The sequence below is a fragment of the Phoca vitulina genome, unplaced genomic scaffold (genome assembly GCF_004348235.1).
Source record: "Phoca vitulina isolate PV1807 unplaced genomic scaffold, GSC_HSeal_1.0 scaffold23, whole genome shotgun sequence".
Lineage (NCBI taxonomy): Eukaryota > Metazoa > Chordata > Mammalia > Carnivora > Phocidae > Phoca > Phoca vitulina.
The window spans coordinates 15,396,528-15,418,043 of NW_022589726.1; the positions used below are offsets into that span (position 1 = coordinate 15,396,528).

At 47.4% G+C, this 21,516-nt stretch overlaps 2 protein-coding genes across 4 annotated transcripts; one reads left to right on the plus strand and one right to left on the minus strand.

Annotated features, from left to right (window-relative positions):
• Window positions 1–509: 509 nt before the first annotated feature.
• GLS2 (glutaminase 2) lies at window positions 510–14,039 on the plus strand. Of its 3 annotated transcripts, none has more exons than XM_032420825.1 (18): window positions 510–800; window positions 5,192–5,291; window positions 5,736–5,857; window positions 6,478–6,607; window positions 7,153–7,232; window positions 7,319–7,482; window positions 7,700–7,758; window positions 9,466–9,498; window positions 9,772–9,830; window positions 10,323–10,389; window positions 10,542–10,592; window positions 10,815–10,991; window positions 11,643–11,774; window positions 11,888–11,980; window positions 12,180–12,241; window positions 12,741–12,817; window positions 13,250–13,313; window positions 13,453–14,039. In XM_032420825.1, the coding sequence occupies exons 1-18, from the start codon at window positions 619–621 to the stop codon at window positions 13,607–13,609; spliced, it is 1,809 nt and encodes a 602-aa protein (XP_032276716.1). In that variant the 5' UTR covers window positions 510–618; the 3' UTR covers window positions 13,610–14,039. The 3 variants fall into 3 exon arrangements, with proteins under 3 accessions (XP_032276716.1, XP_032276717.1, XP_032276718.1); XM_032420826.1 differs by having other exon boundaries at window positions 717–1,046; XM_032420827.1 differs by lacking the exons at window positions 510–800; window positions 5,192–5,291; window positions 6,478–6,607 and having other exon boundaries at window positions 5,784–5,857.
• Window positions 14,040–14,797: 758 nt separating this feature from the next.
• Window positions 14,798–16,608, minus strand: SPRYD4 (SPRY domain containing 4). Its single transcript, XM_032420828.1, has 2 exons — window positions 15,986–16,608; window positions 14,798–15,677 (listed from the first exon to the last, which is right to left on the minus strand). Exons 1-2 carry the CDS (start codon window positions 16,068–16,070, stop codon window positions 15,139–15,141), a joined length of 624 nt encoding a protein of 207 aa, XP_032276719.1. The 5' UTR covers window positions 16,071–16,608; the 3' UTR covers window positions 14,798–15,138.
• Window positions 16,609–21,516: the final 4,908 nt, after the last annotated feature.

Genomic DNA, 21,516 nt, shown 5'->3' on the forward strand with positions numbered 1-21,516 from the left:
AGAGGGCTCACTCTTATCCGAGTGTAGAGAGGTACCGCTCCCCTCTCTCTCTGACAGCTCCATCGTTCTAACGCCGCCGCGTCCTCCAAGAGCTCGCCAGGCTTCGCAAAGCGCCAAGCCTCGGCTTTCCCGCCCTCAACGTCCGCACGCAAGGCCGCCGCAAGGTGCCAGGGCACGGAGGAATTCACAGGGCTTTCGCGGCCGGCCCACCGCCTTGCTCTCATTGGGTAGCCTCATCTTTTCTCCGCCCCCAAGGTCTTTGCTTCCCCGATGATTGGACCTAGGAGTTGTCCATCCCAACTTCGGGCACCGCCCCCTTTTTTTTTACCACCCACTAAACGCCCTCCGCCCCATTTTCTCTCCTATCCACTTTTCGCGTATCCCCTGTCTAGGGGGGATTGAGAGCATCTCGCAGTCGTCCGAGACATTTAGGGACCGGCCCCTCCCCCTGCTCCAGCCCCACCCACTGGGCCCCTCCCCTCCCCTCCACATCTTAGGCGCCGCGCTTCAACACCGAGCTCTCCCCACCTTGCGGCGTTCGCAATTCCTCCGCCCCTCCCTCCAACCAACGCTCAGACTCCTCGGGCGCCCAGGCCGAGCGGGAGGCGTGCTGGGGGGATGCGCTCTATGAGGGCTCTGCAGAATGCGCTGAGCGGAGCCGGCAGTCACTGCTGGCTGGGAGGCTGGGGTCACCTGAGCCGGAGCCCTCTCCTTGGCGGGGGCGTCCGGCACCACCTCAGTGAGGCCGCGGCGCTGGGCAGGGAGACGCCGCACAGCCACCAGCCGCAGCACCAGGATCAGTAAGGCTTGCGGGACAGGGGCAGGGGACAGGCTCCCTCGCACTCCCACTGTCGTTCTCGCCAGCTCCCGAGTCCCCTTACCCCCGAGAGCGCATCTCATCTCCCCTCTCTTCTCCTCGCTCACTAGCCTGCGATGCCTTTTCCTTTAGATTTGGGGCTTTGGGTCCGCCGCGCTCGGGCGGTAACATGCCGTCTGCCCGGGAGGGCGTTTGGGCAGGTCGGTCCTCGGGATGGTGCCTGTCCAAGGTGCGTACTTAACTGGGGACGCAGAGGGGCGCGGAGTGTTGCTTGGTGCACGTGTCTGAGTGCAGGGCCGTGTGCGCACCGCGCAGCCTCACCCTCCCCCTCCTCCTAGGTCCACGGGTGTATTTTAGGGGATGAGTGGGTAGGGAACAATCTCCTGTCTCGAGTCCTGGTGTACTTGGGTCTGTCCAGCTGTATGGTGTGTCTGTGTTTGGGCATGTCCTCGGCGTGTAGTGTGTGATGCGCGTGTATTAGTGCGCAGGTATGTGCGTGTGTCGTTTGCTTATGTGTTGGATGTATGCGTTGTCAGGGCTCTCAAATCTGTAGAATAAGGGTAGTTTCCAATTGGTTGTTGAATGAGGAAAGTCGTAATGGGGAAAAAATCATAAGACGCAGATTTCCCAAACCAGAACCAGTCAGAGCCGTTGTTTGTGCTGCTCGGGCTCCCTGATTTAAAGGGTTCTCTTAAAAATAAATAAATAAAATAATATAATAATAAAGGGTTTGCTTCCCTTGGGCTATTATTCTGCCCCAGAGGCTGCGGCTGCACCTCTCTCTTCCACCACCCAGGAACACTGGGTGGCTGAGCCTCTTTTCTCCGAAATGCAGACGGAGCTGAGCAGGAAATTTTGTCCTTTCTAGAAGCCAACATAGACACTGCCTAAGTAGCCCCTGCCCTATTATAGCAGGAACAGAAAATGGACCATCTCCCTGTCATTGACATGTACCGATGACATTCAGAAAGACATGCACATTGTAAAGTAGCCAGACAGACACAGCACTCACTGTCTCACCACCACTGGAACCTCTGTCCTGACAGGTAACAGACCAGTAAGGTATGATTTACTTATTAATTTTTAGGCTATACATGTCTATCAGCCTCTTCTCAAGGAAACATGGAACATTCAAACTTTAAAGAATAAGCCCTCTCTCTCCCATTCTACTCTCTACTCCAACTTTTCCCAAATAATCACCATGGGAGAAATGGTAGGATAGAGCAAAGCCTTAACCTCCCTCACCTTCAAACTTTCTGTGGGATGGGGAGCAAGCGGTATCCCTGATTCCTTCCACACACACTTCCCTATCCAGTGGAGTCAGGTGATGGAAGTGCTTTGGGGAACCTTGATCCTCCTGCTTCTGACCGACCGTGCTCCCAGGGAATTCTTGGTAAGGGCCTTGATCTGGTGTTCCCGTAGGCAGAAGGAGTTCAAAGCACTGGCAGAGGATGGGCTCTGGGGGTGTGATACCATGATGGGGAGGGGGTTCTTGTATTTGAGGGGGGAAAGGAAGGCAGAAAAGAGAAAATGCCCTGTTATTCAGGTTCTTGTTTGTTTTTTAATATTTACCTTTATCATTTCTGTTTATAAAAAAAAACAAGATAGAGTATCAAGAAGAAAATAAAGATCCCAATAATGGAGGTAACCAGTTAATATCGTTATATCCATATATACACTATATATGTATGTATAAAATTTAACAAAAATAGGATCATAGCATTCATATTCTTTGGTAACCAGTTAATATCGTGATATATATCCATATATACCCTATATATGTATGTATAAAATTTGACAAAAATAGGATCATAGTATTCATATTCTTTGGTAACTTATCTTTTTCGTTTATGAACAGCTTTTAATATTGAATATGTGTGTGTGATATTGTCATTTTAATGGCTGCTCCTTTTTTTTAAGGTTTTATTTATTCATTTGAGAGAGAGAGAGAGAGAAGGAGCAGAGGTAGGGGCAGAGGGAGAGGGAGAAGCAGGCTCCCCACTGAACAGGGAGCCCGATGCGGGGCTCGATCCCGGGACCCTGGGATCATGACCTGAGCCCAAGGCAGTCACTTAACCGACTGAGCCACCCAGGTGTCCCAGGAAGACAAAGATTTATAGAGGGATGTATATATATAGATATATAAAGATGGATAAAGAGGGAGGGGGTGGGAGAATGGGCAAAATGGGTGGGGGTGTGGGAAATACAGCCTTAAAAAAACCGGAAGAAGGGGCGCCTGGGTGGCTCAGTCGTTAAGCGTCTGCCTTCGGCTCAGGTCATGATCCCAGGGTCCTGGGATCGAGCCCCACATCGGGCTCCCTGCTCCGCGGGAAGCCTGCTTCTCCCTCTCCCACTCCCCCTGCTTGTGTTCCCTCTCTCGCTGTGCCTCTCTCTGTCAAAAAAAAAAAAAAAAAAAAAACACGGAAGAATTGGAATTAGAAATCTTTATATCTTAAAAAAAAATTTTTACATCTTGGGGCACCTGGCTGGCTCAGTCAATGGAGCATGCAACTCTTGATCTCCGTATCATGAGTTCGAGCCCCATATTGAGTGTAGAGATTACTTAAAAATAAAATCTTAAAAAAAAAAGAAATTTTGTCATCTTTTTATTCTGAATTTAATCTATAACCTAAAATATCATATCTGTTTTGATTTTGCAATGTACTTCTAATTTAGAAAAATAATGAATGTAGACTCTAAAAAAAAAAAAAAAAAACCCACAAAGACCTAACAGTAGAGCAAGGGAGATTCTTCTGTCAGTAAGATGGTGGGTTGTGTCATACCAACAGCATAAACAATATTGGGAGGTTTGAGAAAGCCTTTACAGAATTAGTACATTTGATCTGGACCTTGAAGGATGAGCAGGACTGTCCCAACTGAAGGAGAAAAATGTCATTCCATACAGAAGTTGCAGCATAAGCAAAGGCCAGGAAGCCTGACAATGCCGGGCCCATTTGTACACCTACCTATTATGTGGCATAACTGGAGTGTCAGGGCACAGTGGAGAATAGGAAAGGAAGTTTGGCAGGTTGTTTTTTTTGTTTTGTTTTGTTTTTTAAGAGTTACTTATTTTAGAGATAGCATGTAAATGTCGGGGAAGGGGCAGAGGGAGAGACTCTTCAAGAAGACTCCCCGCTATGCATGGAGCCCAACTCAGCTTGACTCGGGGCTCAATCCCATGACTCAGGAGATCACAACTTGAACCAAAACCAAGAGTCCAACACTTAACCAACTGAACCACCCAGGTGCCCCTGTTGGCAAGTTTTAAAGAGCCTTAAATGCCATACCAAGAAATAAGAACTTATTTTGTAGGCACTGGGGAGCTATCAAAGGTTTTTGAGTAGAGAAATTATATTTGAGTTTTAGAAAGAACTGGCACATTGTGGAAGATGGGTTGGAAGTCGAGGGAGTGTAGTAGCAGTTAGGGAACAGACAATGTGGACTGATGATAAAGAAGCATGGTTTACTGAGCATTTACTTTGTGAAAGACTTTTTCACAACATGTTATGTTAATTAAGCCTACTTCACCCATGTAAAATAGACATTATTACCCTTATTTTACAGATGAGGAAGCAGGTTCAGCAAGATTAAATAACCTGACTTACTATCCCTATTAAGGTCACATAGCTTTTAAGGGGCAAATTCTGGTACTTTCTACTATACCATGCTGGCACAGGGGAAGAAAAGAGGGTGGATTTGAGAGACATTATGGTAGTTACCATAATGTGGGGTACCAACTGAACATGGATGTAAGGTATGAGAATTTTCTAAATGACTCCATGTTTCCAGCTTGGCACCTGGGTGAATGATACCACTATTAACCCAAATGAGGAGCACAGGAGGAGGAGCAGAGGGAGGGAGGCGAGATAATGTCAGGTTTGGACATTTTGAGTTGGCGGTGCCTATGAGACATCTAGAAATGGAAGTGTCTAGAAGGCAGCTGGAAATAAAGGTCTGAAGTTTAGGAACAAAAGAAAGCTAGAGAGTAAGATTTAAGACTTCCCAGAAAAGATGTGAAAGTTGGAGGTTTAGGGAGAGATCAGATGATTCAGGCAGGAGGGCTGAGTAAGGTAGAGTGAGTACACCTACCTACCTTTGTTTGTTTGTTTGTTTTAAAGATTTTATTTATTTATTTCAGACAGAGAGAGCGAGTGAGAGAGAGAATAGGAGTGGGGGGAGGGGCAGAGGGAGAAGCAAGCTCCCTGCTGAGCAGGGAGCCCGACCTCAAGACCTCATGACCTGAGCCGAAGGCAGACACATAACCGACTGAGCCACCCAGGCACCCCAGGGACACCTACGTATTTATAAGGCCATGTTCTAGGAGAAGCAGGGAGCGGTTTTCACGTTCCTATCCTTCCCTATCTCTGCCCCCAGTGACTCCTCAGAGAGTGGCATGCTATCCCGCCTGGGTGATCTGCTCTTCTACACTATTGCTGAAGGACAGGAACGAATCCCTATCCACAAGTTCACTACTGTAAGTTCTCCTCTATCTGCTCAGAATGCTGAGCCCTCAGGATCTCTGCAAAGTGGGAAAAGGAGGGCAGGACAAGTGTAGGGCTGCTAATGGGTTGCTTCATGAGGGTGAAAAATAGTAGATTGCAGTAGATATCTAGGCTCATAAGGCAATCCCATCTCTGCTCCAGGCTGGAAAGATTAAACCATCTGATTCAACCTATATTCTTGGTTTGAGACTTGGCCCCAAGGGGTTCAGAAACCAGCTGCCGTGATGAAAAAGGGCAGGAAACTCTTATTAGCCTTCAAAGCTGCACCATTCCCTCCTTTTCTAGTCTGCAAACCCATTTGTTCCATCTGTTGTGGTAGCTGGGGTTGAGCTCATTGTTATCCACCGGGAAAGAATATTAGGATTGCATTGCTTTCCTTGTAGTTGAACTTACCAGGCTTCTTCTTTCCCCTAAAGGCACTGAAGGCCACTGGACTGCAGACATCAGATCCCCGGCTCCGGGACTGCATGAGCCAGATGCGCCGCATGGTTCGAGAGTCCAGCAGTGGTGGCCTCTTGGACCGAGATCTCTTCCAAAAGTGAGGGCCCCAGAATCAAGGGCACCATTCTCAAAACTGTTCTGTGGACATAGACTATAACAGCAGGGAGGGCTCTTGGGGATTGGATAGTCCAGCCCCTCACTGTATTACTTATTTATTATACAAGTAACATATGAATGTTCATATACTCATTATAAAAGTGCAAACAGTATAGAAATACATGTTCTCCTTTCCCTGTCTCCCCAACCCCAGTCCCTTTTCCCAGAGGTAAACATTGTTAACAAATTAGTGTGTATCTTCTAGATAATGTCCTATACATTTATGTACATATAGGAATATATGTAAATATACTTATATGATTTAGGATTTTTAAAATATTAAGGTGACCCACTACACATATTATTTGGGTATTTATTTTTTTCTCATATCCCAAGACACTGTGTCTTGAGCTATCTTTCCACATCATTACAACCCCTCATTTTAGAGGCAAAAGAAACTTGAGACCCAGAAAGATAAAGTGACATGCCGAAGGTCATACAAGCTGTTGGTCCCAAACCTAATGACCACTCGCACTTTCCTTATTCCCAACTTCCATGGCTCCAGAGTGAGTCACAGCTGCATCTCTCCAGCCCCCTAACCCAATCGTGTCTGGGATCCAGGTGTGTGAGCAGCAACATTGTGCTCCTGACCCAGGCATTCCGAAAGAAGTTTGTCATTCCTGATTTTGAGGAGTTCACGAGCCATGTGGATCGCATCTTTGAGGATGCCAAAGAGCTCACTGGAGGCAAAGTGAGGGCAAGGGGACTAGGGGAGGGGCAAGGGCTCTGGGCCAGATATACCTTGCTTCTTGGAAATTTCCTGGGGCTGGGAATCCGTGATTGAGAGATGAGAAACAGAACCTCTAAAAATGGGGACAAGGGCTTTATATATTTCTATACATGTAATTTCTGGAGCAGATGAGGGAATCCAAAGTTTTGAAGGGGACAATTAGCATAAAGGATTCAATAGAACTTTGAAAGAGACCTATAGAGTAATTAAGCCCATAAGCCCAAGACCCAAAAAGGGAAGCTGACCCCAGAATTCTCCTCTTTTTACCTTCCATAGGCTTTACTGCCATCTCTATAGGAATAGGGCTACAGAAAGATGAGGCCTTCTTGGACTTAAGGCTTGGGTGTCCCTGGAAACAACAGGCAGGAGGGAACCCTGTTGCCCTGCAGAAGACAGAATTTTCACTTTTATCTACAAGATTCTCCTGACCCTGAACCTCAGCTCTGTTCCCCCTCTCTACATCCATATCTCTGTTCTGTCTGTTTTCTGTCCCCACTCGTGCCCAGGTGGCGGCCTATATCCCTCATCTGGCCAAGTCCAATCCAGACCTGTGGGGCGTCTCCCTGTGCACTGTGGATGGTCAGCGGTGAGATGCTGGGCGAGAGGAAGGGGAGGCAGGGCACAGGTGCAGAACATAGGCTGACCCCTTTCGCGGCACCTGTCTGCCTCCAGGCACTCCGTGGGCCACACAAAGATTCCCTTCTGCCTGCAGTCCTGTGTGAAGCCCCTCACCTATGCCATCTCCATCAGCACCCTAGGCACTGACTACGTGCACAAGTTTGTGGGCAAGGAGCCCAGTGGCCTACGCTACAACAAGCTCTCCCTCAATGAGGAAGGTGAGCACCACCAGAGCTCAGCCGGACTCATAGCTCTCCCCCTTCTTATTCCCACCTATCCCTGCCGCCCTGTTTATTTCCCTGACCTTCCTGATTAGCTCTGTCATTTCATCCTCCCCGGCAAAGAAATCCTTCTTGTCTAGCCTGCAGAGTGGGTGGACTGTAAAGGAGGCTTTGCGCAGCAGCTAATAAGACTGGGTGGTTTGTATTTCCCCAGGAATCCCCCATAACCCCATGGTCAATGCTGGTGCCATTGTCGTGAGCTCCCTGATCAAGGTCAGTGCCATCCTAGCCTTATGGTAGGTACTGTTCTCTAAACTCCCTTGTTCCTATATTCCTCATATCTACCCAGCTCTTCAGGGGGTTGACTTGAGGGTCCCCAGGAGGCAGTGAGGGCACAGCAAGGACCCACCTATGTTGAAGATGTGAGTAAAAGGAACTGTACCTCTGCCCCCACCCATGAGTCTGGAGCACAGAGCTTCCTGGCCCTTAGAGAAGTGAGCAGGTCTTGACCCCTGCCTAGGACCAAGGGCCACATGCCAGATACAGGGGGAGGACAGGACTATTGGGCACTGATTGGCCACTTCTGGGTGAGAGAAACAGAAAGAAGGGTGAATGGCCAGGCCAGGGCAGCTATTCACGTCACCTGAAACTGTGAGTTGGCCTTGAGCAAGGGTATCAGGCTGGCCTGTCAGCTGTAGGTCTCCCAGGGCTTGAGCAAGAACCTGAGAACAGTGTGGGCAGCAACACTCCAGAGCCAATCACAACCCCTCCTGAGGAAGGTGGTGTTAGGAACCCTCCCCCAAGGGACTCAGGTGTCAGAGTCCCTATGGTGTTGACACTATGGTTGACATGTGTAGGAAGCAATGGGGTGTGGTGGGGGTGGGGTGGGAGACCAGGCTCAGGCTCTCCCCTTGCCCTGGGATAGCTCTGTCTACAGCCCTGTAACCTGCACCTGCCTCATCCTATTCCCATCTAAGCAGGACTTACTGGACCCGACTCTCAGCTAAAATCTTCAGCTTTACTTCAGTTATCAATATATTGATATAACAATATATTTTTTAAAGATTTTATTTATTTATTCATTAGAGACAGAGAGAGAGAGAGAGAGGCAGAGGGAGAAGCAGGCTCCCAAGGAGCAGGGAGCCCGATGCGGGACTCGATCCCAGGACCCTGAGATCATGTCCTGAGCCGAAGGCAGACACTTAACCATCTGAGCCACCCAGACGCTCATTGATATAACAATATTATATGCAACACACCTCTCATCCCATTCCTGTCAGTCCAGTTGGAGATGGCTCTAGGAGTCAGGGATATGATAGAGTATGGCTCCAGCCTGGGCTGTAAGGGATGAGGATGGGGATCAGGAATAGGAGTGGGGCTTGGGGACAGGACTGGAATCAGGAGAATGGAAGTGAGAGTCAGGGATGAGGTCTGGGATTGAGAATGGAATTGGAAGTGAGACTCAGTTGGGTAAGACTCATGGATGGGGTGAAGTTATCTGTACTCATTACTTGATAATAAAATCTAAATGGTTTGGTTTTTAAGATCACTAGATATGCAGGCATACAAAAAAAAAAAAATCTCAGTTGTAAAAAAAAAAAAAAAGTCATTGTAAAATGTAAAATATTCCCAGTAGCAAAACCAGTATAAGACATTAAACTCCAGGGGCACCTGGGTGGCTCAGTCATTAAGCGTCTGCCTTCGGCTCAGGTCATGATCCCAGAGTCCTGGGATCGAGCCCCGCATCGGGCTCCCTGCTCTGCGGGAAGCCTGCTTCTCCCTCTCCCGCTCCCCCTGCTTGTGTTCCCTCTCTCGCTGTGTCTCTCTCTGTCAAATAAATAAAATCTTTAAAAAAAGAAAAAAGACATTAAACTCCACTAGGTCCTCCTGACACTTCCCTGTCATCATCCTAGGCTTGGAATGCTGATATCTCTCTCTCTCTCTCTCTCCCTCCCTCTCTTTTTCTTTCTCTCTTTGCAGATGGACTGTAACAAAGCAGAGAAGTTTGATTTTGTAAGTTCCCTTGCTACTCAGCCCCTGGCTGCTTTTCTCCACGGCATGTTGTCCCCTCCAACTGCCCCAGTGCCTGGCTCTAACCCCACTTTGATAGTGCACCAGCCCATACTAGAAGCCTTATTTCCAGAGGCGTGGGAATCCGTGGCCTCAGAGGGAAAGCCTCCTGCTGGGATAAGGACTTAGGAGTTCAGAAGGGTTAGTCAGGCTAGTATGTGTTGAGGAGGGGTCCTCACCCACGTGATGCCTTTCATGCCGCTTTTTCTCTTTTAGGTGTTACAGTATCTGAACAAAATGGCTGGGAATGAATACATGGGTTTCAGCAATGCCACGTAAGGCCCCGTTTGCAGGACTGGCTGAATACATTGTGGGATAAGTGCATGTGCGATAGAGAAGGGGGATGATAGAATCTTAAGAGGAAGAAATGCAGGGGAGTTTTGGCCACGCAGCTTCCTCTGAACCCATTCATTGACATTTGTTTACTTTGTAAAAGAATTTGTTCCATTTCTATTTAGTACTTAGAGAGGCAGTATGAGGCTTTATCCCTAAGCCCTTTCTTGCCAAGCCTCTCAAAGCCAAAAACCTCATCAGTTTTTCCAAACTAGATGACTAGACAATTTGGGGTTTGGGGGTTTCTTTTTTACACTTCACAATAAAGCTATGGCCAGTGCTTGCTCAGGGTCAGAAGTTTCCTCCAGGATTACCGTGAGAAGTCAGTTTGACATGTGTGATCTAGTTCTGTCTCTCTTAGGGAAGGTATTTTTTCCTCTTCTCCTTAAACCCACCCCTCAAATGTCAAGTACTAAATTGGGTGTTTGCTTCAGATTCCAGTCAGAGAAGGAAACAGGGGATCGGAATTATGCCATCGGCTATTATCTAAAGGAAAAGAAGGTAACTGGGAAAGGCTGGTAGAGAAAGTCCCTGGGAATTCTGCAGCTGGTAGAAGGGCACATGGGGATGGGGACTTCGGTTGAGATCCTGGCAGTGTGACAGGGTCTGCTGATGGTCTGAAAAGAAATGCTCTCCCTTCTTCTTCCTTACAGTGCTTTCCTAAGGGGGTAGACATGATGGCTGCTCTTGATCTCTATTTCCAGGTGAGCAAACACTGCTGTTCAGCTCAGGGCCAAGGGAACAGGACAGACTGCCATCCTTGCTCTGATCCACAAGAGGGATGCTCCTCTCCAGGGGTTCTGGTGTCCTTCAGAAACACCAGGGGAACTTCTTGAAAGATCAAGATGCCAAGAACGTGGCTCTGCTCCCAAGAACACAGTGCTCATGATCCACACTGCACCCTCACTTCTGCCTTGTCTCCATAGCTGTGCTCCGTGGAGGTGACCTGTGAGTCAGGCAGTGTCATGGCAGCCACCCTGGCGAACGGCGGGATCTGCCCCATCACAGGAGAGAGTGTACTGAGCGCTGAGGCAGTGCGCAACACCCTCAGCCTCATGCACTCCTGCGGCATGTACGACTTCTCAGGCCAGTTTGCCTTCCATGTGAGTGCTTCTGGCCCTGCCATCCGTTTGCCACTGGTCCAGAGCCAAAAAGTGAGGACAGGCTTCTTCCTGCCTCCCCGTCACTAACTTCCAGCCAGGCAGTTAGGCTGAGAGTCCTTCGGGGAGTTTGTCAAACACACTGCGTCCCTCAAACACATCAATACGTGATGTTGCAGCTTCTGAACCCCACTTCTGCCACCCTTCATGTTCCTGGCGCTTCTCCTCTAGGCCTCAGTGTAGAGGTCACTTCCTCAGAGAGGCTTTACTACCATCCTGCCTCCGGTAGGCCCCCCCTCCCACTGCATTCTCTGTCACAGCACCCTGCTTCTTTCCTCCCATGTTTTCTCATAAGCTGTGATTCTTTTTGTCTCTTGATCATCTATCTCCTACCACCGGGATGAAGTCAAAAGAGACCGTCCTAGTTCTAGGGCAGCATCAGGCACAGCATAGACCCTCAACAAGTATTACTTACCTAAGCCATGAGTTTAAGGGGGACAGGACAGGAGAGGAGTAAGAAAAGAAGCTAAGTAACAAGCCAGGAGGTTGAGATGGACATGACTTTGCCTGTGCAGTCATTTGGGATAGACTAACTTATTAATCTAGACTTGAGGGCACCTCTATCTCATCCTCAGTCTCAACTTTATCACCAAGGTGGGCCTGCCGGCCAAGTCAGCTGTGTCAGGAGCCATCCTCCTAGTGGTACCCAATGTAATGGGAATGATGTGTCTGTCACCTCCACTGGACAAACTAGGGAACAGCCATAGGGGCATCAGCTTCTGCCAGGTGAGTTACTTTGCATAAAGGTCTTAATGGTTTTAAATGAGTAAATGAAACAACTTTGAGCTCCTACTAAGTACAGAGAGTAAGTAAACAATCTCTTTGGTTTACAATTCTAGAAGTTGGTGTCTCTCTTCAATTTCCACAACTACGACAACCTGAGGCACTGTGCTCGCAAGTTAGACCCACGGCGTGAAGGGGGAGAAGTTCGGGTAAGGAAAACCCCAGGTGGCTTGTAAGAATATTTCAGAATAGGAAAAAAAAAAAAAAAGAATATTTCAGAATAGAACATTCCATTAATGCTTTAGCAATACCCTTGGCTAAGCATCTTTGGAGAAGGGTCACAGGGCAGAGCTGGGCATGGGTGAGCTCAAAGTCACAGTTAATCTCAGGTGGGTATTTGTTTTCCAGAACAAGACTGTGGTGAACCTGTTATTTGCTGCCTATAGTGGAGATGTCTCAGCCCTTCGAAGGTACCAAATAAACACAGTAAAATCCTCCTGGTCAGAGATCTCATTAGGAGTCAACACAGCAAAATAGTTAAGTGCTTCAGCTTTAGAGCCAGATAGAATGGATACAGACTGCATTTAAATGAGATTATTTTAAGCACAGTGACTGCCTTGTGATAAGAATTTAAATAATGGCAGCCATGTTATGATTAACCGGGGTGTTAAGAGCAGAGTCCTAGGAGGTAAGTAAGGACCCTGCCTCAAGTAGATCACCAACATCAACAAACATGTACTGGGCACCTACCACGGGTAGGCGGTGATGTTTCTGGAAGCATCACACCCCTGTCTGATTTGGGAGTAACAGTCTCATCTGGGTATAGAACATGATTATGCAGGGTCTACACATCTTAGCAAGCTGTTTTCCTTTTTCTGGAACCCATCCAGTCTGGAACCCCACTTCAGAAAAGACACCAGTGATTCTAGGCTGATCTGGGTAACTCCAGCTGCTTTCCACTACCCTCAGGTTTGCCTTGTCAGCCATGGACATGGAACAGAAAGACTATGACTCCCGCACAGCCCTGCATGTTGCTGCAGCTGAAGGTATCTGAAGGTTAAATAAAAGGGGAAACAGATCTTAAGACCCTTTCTTTTTCCTTTTTTAAAATATTTTATGCTTTTTTTTTTTTAAGTAAACTCTACTCCCAACGTGGGACTCGAACTCACAACCCTGAGATTAAGAGTTGTATGCTCTACCGACTAAGCCAGCCAGGCACCCCCAAGACCCTTTCCTTTCTACCAAGAGTACTCCCTGTTGTATATGCCCTTAAGGTTACCGGGGCTGCAACTAGTTTTGTCCAGATGCCCTGCAGTTTGCAGGCCAACTATTATTGGGTGCCACAGGGAGCAAAATGGGAAGAGGCCTTTCCCCCTTCCCTCTTGGTTCAGACTCTACCTGCCAAGGTCTGTACTAATGTTAACACCAAAAGGTTGAGGATCTGTACCATCTCATGTTCCTTCTGCTCATATTCCTAGGACACATCGAAGTTGTTAAATTCCTGATTGAAGCTTGCAAAGTGAATCCTTTTGTCAAGGACAGGTAAGTAAGATTAAGCTAAAAGGGGGTGGGGCTTGGGCAGCAGCTTCTCTACCACCACCCTCCCGCCACCACAGTCATGTATATAACCATAGCACTGGGGATGTCTTCTTTGCCCGATCACGGTCTTCGTTCCTTTTAGGTGGGGCAACATTCCCCTGGATGATGCTGTGCAGTTCAACCACCTGGAGGTGGTGAAACTGCTTCAGGATTACCAGGACTCCTACACACCATCGGAGACTCAGGCCGAGGCAGAGGCTGAGGCCCTGTCCAAAGAGAACTTAGAGAGCATGGTGTGAGCATGGGACATGCACACGGTCCCTGCTCGAGGAAAAGCACGAGCTGGCCACACACTCAATCCATAACCACCAAACATGCTATGGAGAGCCACACTGCTTCAGTGGGGACCAAGACTTAGGCCACTGCTTTCTGTGAGAGTGAAAATACCCCATTCCCTTGGCAGACAGAGTATAGAGAAGTGCCTTGGTGGACACATGCAGTAGAGCAATCCATGGAGACGATGAGCTTCTTCGAGGTACAGCCTAATGGTTTGGCCCACTCAAAATCATCCCAGGTCTTCACCCAGGTCCCCTCTCCTTCTCCCTAAAGAAACCATCATGAGAGAGACAGAGATACTCTGGTAAAGGGGCCCTAGCCACCATGCACAGGTATATCCACAAAGGAAGTGGGACAGCCATGTACCAGGCTTTAATAGTCTGGACAGGTCTGCCCTCGTTGGCTGGAAAGTACTGCTGCTACTGCTAATTTTATAGACAGAGAAAGTATTTTGTGCTCAAATAAACTTTAATTACACAAATTATTATTTTCGTTAAACCCAGTCCTTCTCCCTCTCCCCTAGGGGTATCTAGCTGCATTGCCATCAAAGGTAGAATAAGAGGGAACCACAAGGTCAGACAGAGCCTGAGAATACCTATTTCACGTACATACTCATCCCACCACGTTTTCCTCAACCCTAAATATTACTATAGGTTAACTGTATTCTGCTGCCAGAGGTCAGGTTGGGTAGGGGAGCGGGGCGGTAATACGTGAGGGTTTGGGACTGAGCAGGCCCAAAAATGGATTGTGCAAGACCTCAGGCCTCCCTCCTTGCTCTGGAAGTTCCAACTGTGGCAAAAGTATCTTGTCTCCTTTGGGCATGGTTGTAACTGGCCCAGTGATTGTAACAGATTGACCAAATGTCAGAGGTGTGCAGATTAAGGCAGATGGACTCTGGGTGGTGATAGCTGCAGCAGTATGGGGCTGAGAGTCTGGCACTGAGGTACTGGGGAAGGAGGGCTCTGTTTCATTCAGACACAGTAAAGCACTTCCTGAGGGAGCCAGAGCCCAGACTCTATGTGCTATAGAGAGAAAGGGCCAAGTCATTGCACCACTCCTCCAGCCAGAGGTAGAAAGGATTTACTCTGGAGAGATCCTATAGAGTCCCAAGGGGGAAAAAAAATTACATGGGGGCAAAGGGAGGCAGAGGTATCACAGTGATGAATAATTCAAACAAAGTTGAAAGCTAATACCCCAGGACTGAATGCAGTCTGAGAAAGGTCCAGGCACAGGGAGGCAGAGCGACTGAAGGAAGCCAGTCAGGCAGAGTACACTCATGATAGCTTAGGAAATTGGCAGTAGTTTGCGGGAGGGGAAGGGTGGCTGTATACCCAGCTTTCACAGGGTATGGGAGAGAAGACTTAATTATTGCACAGAGGGCCCAACACTGCATTTCGAGAATTAGAGATTGCTTGGTGGCAAAATTAAAAGGTTTGACACTTTCAGAGGAGAATGGCCAAGAGCATGATTAGGGACTCCAGTGAGGGACATACTAGAGGCCTTCAGGCACCTCAAGCCCTGAGTGGGTCAGCAGCTCTCCATCCCAAAGGGCAAAGGCAGGTACCACTGGACCTCGGAAATCTGTCTGTAGCGTGTGGACCACAGCGACCCTGCTCACATCCACGAGGCTCAGCTTCTGGGCCTCATACTCCAGCAGTAGCCCCACCTTCTCTGGCTGCCCGATGCCCTCAATAGGGGCTTTTTCGTTGGCCAACATGGTGTGCCACCTGCGCTGGGCATAGGTGAACACCCAGGAACGATCGTCCACACCGATGCAACTATCCCGGGACATGTCCACATCTGCCACTCCTATCCGGAACTGGTGGGAACGTTTCACTGTCACCTCCCAGTAGTGCCTGCCACTGGTGACAGCCGTGTCTGCCAGGACCACTGCCCACTCCCGGAAGCGCTCCACATTCAGGGCCAACTTGGTGGGCTCCAATCCCACTATGCCATATTTGACACCTGTGTCACCTCTGAAGAGCGCCAGGCTGCTGTGGGCGGTTTTTTCTTCCAGTTTGAAGCTGATGGCTGCGAGCAGAGCAGAGATTGAATGATGACGGGGGTTAGAAGTGATACATACATATTACGATCTGAAAGGCAGTCATGAGTTCACGAGTACACGGGAAAGAGTCAGAATGTCACGCGGGCAAGAGTGGGACACTTTAATATGGGCCTTCGGACTGGGGACGCCTCGGGATAAAAAAAAAAAAAGATCGTGCCCCATGTTTGGACTCTCCAGACCAACGCAGATCGGGAGGGGAAATGACCCAAAAGGGCTCCCGGGAATAACGGAAACCATTTTGAAGATAAAAGAGAGTAAAAGGAAATAATTTTACCTCTGCGGGCTTGGGCTGCGGCAACCCCCAATCGTTTGGCTCCCCAGCGGCACAGGCAGAGCGAACGTACAAAAGGCAGCGCCATCTTGCGCCGGGGATAAACAGGGCACGCCGCCCCGCCTGAGGCCTCGCCATCTGCCCTCCTGCTCCTTTCCGACGTGGTGCGCGAGCGACCGCCGCGCACTATGATGACGTAAGAGAGCCAGCGCCCAGTAGGGGAGCCGCCATTTTAGTGAGTTCTGCTCTAGGTCTGCCCGTGGTTGGTAGAGTTTTTTTCCTGAGGGGAATCCTGCTCACGTTTTTACCAAGTAGGACCTTTAAAAAGATGGTGTAGCAAGATATCAAAAGTATAGATTTTAGAATTAAGCAACAATCGAATTCGAACCCAGCTCCACTGTGTGACTTTGGGCAAATCACTTCTCCGAGGCTTAGTGTTTTCATTTGTAAACAAAAACAATAACCTTTAGACGTTGGTAAAAATTAAATGAGAGAATAACCTAGAATACAACTTGACAAATAGCAACCACTAGGTTAAGTGGCAGGTTGTTTTAATAAATAATAGTGTGTAAATACTGTAAATGTTGGTTTTGTATTTTCAGGGTTATTGGAGAAGGACTCAAAATCTCTACCGTTTATTTCTTTGCTGATTTGCAGATTTGTATATCCAACATCCTATTAGACATTTCTGCCTGGATGTTCCCTTCCCCCCACTCACCTCGCCAGCCAGTCACCTCAAACTTAACATGTCTAAAACTTACTTTGTCCTCCTACACAAACTTCCTCCTCTGCGTAGGTTCCCTGACTTCTGTGAACTGCAACCCATAACCTACCAGCTGCCCAGGCCAGAAACCTGGAAGTCCTTGACTTCTTTGTCTCCCTCATCTCACATATCTGATTGTCCTTGAACCCCAATCACATTATTTCTTCCCTGGACTATTGCATTAGCCTTCTAACTGGACTCCTCATTCTCCCCAGTGCTGCAAGGAGGGAACATTTAAAGAGGCAACTACATATCTCACCTATTAGGTGTTTTTTGTTTTAAGACTTTATTTATTTGAGAGAGAGAGCATGAGCGGGGGGAGGGGCAAAGGGAGAAGGCGACTCCCCGCTGAGCAGGGAGCCCCATGCGGGCTCAATCCCAGGATCCTGAGATCATGACCTGAGCCAAAGGCTGACCCTGAACCGAGTGAGCCACTCAGGTGCCCCTCACCTATTAGGTTCTTAAGAATAGGAATTAAGAATGGGTTCTTGGGGCGCCTGGGTGGCTCAGTTGGTTAAGCGACTGCCTTCGGCTCAGGTCATGATCTTGGGGTCCCAGGATCAGGCCCCGCAACGGGCTCCCTGCTCAGCAGGGAGTCTGCTTCTCCTTCTGACCCTCCTCCCTCTCATGCTCTCTCTATCTCATTCTCTCTCAAATAAATAAATAAATAAAATCTTAAAGAATGGGTTCTTAAGAATTCTTAGGAATGGGGATTAAATCCTTTGTTCTCTGTGCCCTAGGGCCTTAGTATTACCCTTAGCACAGAGTAAATGTACTGTGTTTTTGTTTTTGTTTTTGTTTTAAGATTTTATTTATTTATTTGACAGAGAGACACAGCGAGAGAGGGAACACAAACAAGGGGGAGGGTGGGAGAGGGAGAAGCAGGCTTCCCACTGAGCAGGGAGCTGGAGGTGGGACTCTATTCCAGAACCCTGAGATCAGGACCTGAGCCCAAGGCATACGCTTAACAACTGAGCCACTCAGACGCCCTGTACTGTTGTTTTTGAATTAATAAATGAATGAGCATGAAGGGAGAAAGTTTTGTGCCCATGTTCTTGGAGTGCAGTGGCTGGCTCATTCCCCAGTAGGGGTCAGCCCGGTCCAGCCTTTACAACCTGCCTAATGTGTGAGAAGAGTGGTTTCTGTTACTTGTAAGTACAGGAGCAAAGGCGTGGAGGACAGATTTCCTTCAGAAAAGTTATGCTCTGTCAATACTTTGCATCTTGGTGGTAATGAGAGGAAAGTTCCTGGGTTCTGTTTCTGTAGTTTTTCTCCTAGGTTCCATCCTAGGTGTGAGAGCTAAAGCAATCACTGCACATTCCTCACACTGTCACTTAGACATACCTCTATTACTTTATTCCCACTCAGGAAATAGATTTTTGCCTGTCATCTCTTGTATTATTTCACTTTTGCAGACTGACCATCCACCTGATAAACTCACCTTCATCATTCAGATGATTTACCTACCTTGTTGCTAATATACAAGTAATTAATTCTTTTTTTTAATTTTTTTAATTAACATATAATATATTATTTGTTTCAGGGGTACAGGTCTGTGATTCATCAGTCTTACACAATTCACAGCGCTCACCATAGCACATACCCTCCCCAATGTCCATCACCCGGCCACCCCATCCCTCCCACTCCCTCCACTCCAGCAACCCTCAGTTTGTTTCCTGAGATTAAGAGTCTCTTATGGTTTGTCTCCCTCTCTGGTTTTGTCTTAAAGTAATTAATTCTTAACATTTCCATGCATAATAATTAAGAAGTGATAGAGTTTCACTTGACAGACAAAAGGGGAAAAGACATTCAAGGTATAGGGAACAACTTCTGCTAAAGCACTGGGTAATGAAATAGAATGAGGTATTTGGGAGCCACAAGAAGCACAAAATTGTCAGGGCCTCATGCTGGGGAGATATGGAGAAGGTTGGAAAAGTTGAGGCTGAATTATGAAGAGTCATGTATTCATAGTAAGAATGTCTTTCAGGCGTTTAGGAACTGTTGAAGGGATACAAGGAGATGACAAATTACAGGTACTTTTATTTTATTAAAGATTTTATTTATTTGAGAGGGAGAATATGAGTGGGGGGAGGGGAAGAGGGAGAGGGAAAAGCAGACTCCCCAAGATCATGATCTGAGCTGAAGTTAGTTGCTTAACCAACTGAGCCACCCAAGTGCCCCTACGGGCACTTTTATAAAGATAAAACTGATAGCAACATGGAGAATGAATTGGAGGGAATGAGACCAGAAACAGGGTCAAATGGGGTCTGAAGCCACTAGAGTCCTCAGGTGAGAGATGGTGTGGGTTAAGCCATCTAAGAGGTAGAATTGATAGAGTTTTGGTGACTGGTTAGGTGGGAGTGAGAGGATAGGGGAAAGGAGTCAAAGCTGATTCATAGGTTTCTGATTTAATGAGGGGATACAAAAGGAAAAGCATGTGGGGTTTTTGTGTGGGGGGTTTTTTTTTTAAGATTTTTATTTTTATTTATTTGACAGAGAAAGAGAGTGAGAACAGAAACACAAGCAGGGGGAGTGGGATAGGGAGAAGCAGGTTCCCACTGAGCAGGGAGCCCGATGCGGAGCTGGATCCCAGGATCCTGGGATCATGACCTGAGCCGAAGGCAGATGCTTAACAACTGAGCCACCCGGGCACCCCAGGAAAAGCATGTTTTAATGGGGGAAGGTCATTCTGTTTCAGACAGGCTGTACTTGAGGTGTCTACGGGACACACAGGTGAAAATGTTCTGTAAATATGTGGATATACATTTGAGGGAGAGTGGAATAGGCGAAGTCATCCAAGGAGAGGCTGTCAGCTGAATAGGTAGAGAATAAACTGACAGTACAATCCTAGTGAAAACCAGTATCTGAGATAACACATATACTGTTAAGTACTCAGAACAGGTTCTAACCATAGTGAACATTGATTTGTCTGGCTTGGGGTTATATCTGACTCCCTAGGAAGAGCAAGGGAGAAGGAGGCAAGTACAGGATGGGTCAGTCTGTTTTCACTCTATTTCTTAGATTACCCCATTTCTAACATGTGGGGGTCCTCACCTGATCCAAGTGCTAATTGGAGCCCTTAACTATAGATGCGAGAGGGATGATGCACTCAGAGCTTGGTGATTGTTCTGGACTTTGCCAGGAAGTCAGCAGTCAGCAAAGCATAACCAGAGAAAGAGAGAGAAAGGGGGCCCTCAGGAGCTAGCCAAAGGGGCTGCTAGGCTGGCTTGTGCTATGCTAGGGCCTTTGTCCTATGAAACTGTCCACACAATGGAGCTGGGTTACATGCTGATCTGGCATTCTGAACATGGGGCTAGGATAGAGATTCCACGTGGTAGATGCAGAGATAGATGTTCACCCAGCCCCTCAGGACCATATCTCGATTCACCGTATATTGTAATTGCCAGAGAGGATGTTCAATACTTGATAATCATAAATTATGTTTATATCTGATTAGTTCATGAATCACTTCATTTACATTTGAAGGCAGCTAACTTAACATGTGTATATTGCCTGGGTATATCTCATTTGATCCTCATACAATCCTGTAAGATCAGCAAGTTAGATATTTTTATGGAACTCAGACCTAGGTTATTCTTTATGTCTTGATGATATGGGCTGGCTGTGGAGTAGCTTCAGAGAGGTAGTAAACTGGTCCTGGATAACGTCAGAGGTGGCTATGGTAATCACATGAGACCCACTGTGGAGAAATGAGACAAGACAAATAGCTCTGCCTGCAGATTCCCTGAGATTTATAGATGTATTTGCTCCCAAATATTATGGATTATGCTTCCTATGGCACCTCTTAGAGACCGAGAAATGGAGCCTTCTTTATTGAAGGGGGTATAGTAAATTTAGGATCCCTAGCCCCAGGAATATAAAGAGTTTAGAAGGCTGATTGTTAGTAATCAAGAGGTAACTCAGTCTAGTGTAGAGACAAATGAGACTCCAGGATGATCACTATACAAGTGGTTAATACTTGAAGTAACTTTGTAACTACTCCAAGTTTGTTATTTTACAAATCCCTTTTCCCCTTTTCTCCACTGCCATAGTTCTTAGTAGAAAAAACAATTCAAAAATGTTTGTATGCTTACTCAAGCCCAGAAGAAAGAAAGGGGAAGAATCTAGAATTTAAAATTTTGGCAACCCCTGAAAATAACCTCAAATACAACAATGAAGTAGAGTGATAGCCAAAAAAAAGTGAACAAGCTAACCAGAAAAGTAGACAAAGATGAGTTGGGGTGTGTCCTGGGTAATCCCAGGAGTGTTAGACCCCAGGAATCCCCTGCACTCTCAGGCAATTCCTCAAAGGAACTTTCCTTTGCAGATTCCAGTGGTCCAGTTGCCAATTTAGCATCAGTGCCTTCTCACTGGCTTGCTCTGTTTCTGATGAGGAGTGGAAATATCCTTACCTTGCCTTCCCTGGAATTCTCCTTGTCTTCCAGATCCTCACATTAGCTTTCCTCTTTACTTCTCTGGCTCCTGAAACCCAAATTTGTAAAGATGATTAGGAAGTGGAAGGATGAGTCTCTGCTTTCACTGTGAGCAGCTCTGGTAGACAGAAGCCATTATAAGCTCTTGCCCTTCCCTTGGTGAGTCTGGGTTGAAGGGCTAAAGAGGAAGAAAGAGATTGGTAGGAGAGAGAATGGCCAAGGTTGGGGATACTGAATGTTTAGGTATGAGTATAAAAGTCTAAGGCTCCCTTCGGGAGAGCACTGACTGTGGAGGGGTGGCAGATTGAGGGATGAGGTTCCTCTCTATTGGCTGAAGG

Bases quoted from the DNA above. Each gene is read 5' to 3' on its own strand.
- GLS2 (XM_032420825.1), top strand. From the start codon at position 619: ATGCGCTCTATGAGGGCTCTGCAGAATGCGCTGAGCGGAGCCGGCAGT. The intron at 7,233-7,318 runs GTGAGATGCTGG...GTCTGCCTCCAG, and splicing joins TGCACTGTGGATGGTCAGCG to GCACTCCGTGGGCCACACAA. The intron at 13,314-13,452 runs GTAAGTAAGATT...CGTTCCTTTTAG, and splicing joins AATCCTTTTGTCAAGGACAG to GTGGGGCAACATTCCCCTGG.
- SPRYD4 (XM_032420828.1), bottom strand. From the start codon at position 16,070: ATGGCGCTGCCTTTTGTACGTTCGCTCTGCCTGTGCCGCTGGGGAGCC. The intron at 15,678-15,985 runs GTAAAATTATTT...CTCTGCTCGCAG, and splicing joins CGCAGCCCAAGCCCGCAGAG to CCATCAGCTTCAAACTGGAA.